At 53.2% G+C, this 1,127-nt stretch overlaps 1 protein-coding gene across 1 annotated transcript in view; it reads right to left on the reverse strand.

The window, feature by feature from the left end:
- The window catches only part of Pmar_PMAR028211 (hypothetical protein), a gene marked incomplete at both ends in the record, with an annotated part of 1,012 nt that extends 201 nt beyond the window's left edge, over window positions 1-811 (reverse strand). The window contains one exon of the mRNA XM_002774161.1: window positions 731-811. Within this exon, the coding sequence (XP_002774207.1) occupies window positions 731-811 (81 nt within the window). The remainder of the gene's footprint in view (window positions 1-730) is intronic.
- Window positions 812-1,127: the final 316 nt, after the last annotated feature.

The raw sequence follows: 1,127 nt of genomic DNA on the forward strand, positions 1-1,127 counted from the left end.
AGACCGTTCTCCCTTGGAGGCCCCATTGGGGCCCGTCCCCACGGCCGAGCAAGGAAGACTTTCAGGTAAGTTCCTTCTTCCCTGCCTTTGTATTCTCCTTGCCTTCAGGTGTCCGCCAATCCGTTCTCTCGACTCTTCCCACTACTACTACTACACTCACCACTCCCTCACAGCCGAGTCCGCCCCCTACTACTAGTACTGCCCCGTTGCAATTAAGTTCTACTACTACTACTATCATCCCACCACAGCCGAGTCCAACTCCTACTCCTAGTACCACTCCTACTACTACTATCATCCCACCACAGCCGAGTCCGACCCCTACTCCTAGTACCACTCCTGCTGCTACTATCATCCCACCACAGCCGAGTCCGACCCCTACTACTAGTACCACTCCTGCTGCTACTATCATCCCACCACAGCCAAGTCCGACCTCTACTACTAGTACCACTCCTGCTGCTACTATCATCCCACCACAGCCGAGTCCGACCCCTACTACTAGTACCACTCCTGCTGCTACTATCATCCCACCACAGCCGAGTCCGACCCCTACTCCTAGTACCACTCCTGCTGCTACTATCATCCCACCACAGCCGAGTCCGACCCCTACTACTAGTACCACTCCTGCTGCTACTATCATGCCACCACAGCCGAGTCCAACTCCTACTTCTAGTACCACTCCTACTACTACTATCATGCCACCACAGCCGAGTCCAACTCCTACTCCTAGTACCACTCCTACTACTACTACTATCATGCCACCACAGCCGAGTCCAACTCCTACTCCTAGTACCACTCCTACTACTACTATCATCCCACCACAGCCGAGTCCGACTCCCGCTGGTACTACGATATCATCACATCCAAGTCAGCCTCCTTCTACTACAACTGATCCAGCTAAGTCAAGCTCTACTGCTGTCTCTGCTGAGCTGGCAGAGTTAAGGTCTGACCTCAGAGCTCTCACTGCTCTTGTAGGTCGCTTGGTGGCTGCTCAAGCACCTACATCTTCGTCCCCTTCCCTTTACCCTACTCCCGCTGAGGAGGGTGTGGATGATGTTAAGGAATCATAGCAGCACCTATCATATCGTTTCTTGCGTTTGAGGTGTTAGTTGTGGGTATCGAACCTGGGT

This window comes from Perkinsus marinus, assembly GCF_000006405.1.
Source record: "Perkinsus marinus ATCC 50983 genomic scaffold scf_1104296958686, whole genome shotgun sequence".
Classification (NCBI taxonomy): domain Eukaryota; phylum Perkinsozoa; order Perkinsida; family Perkinsidae; genus Perkinsus; species Perkinsus marinus.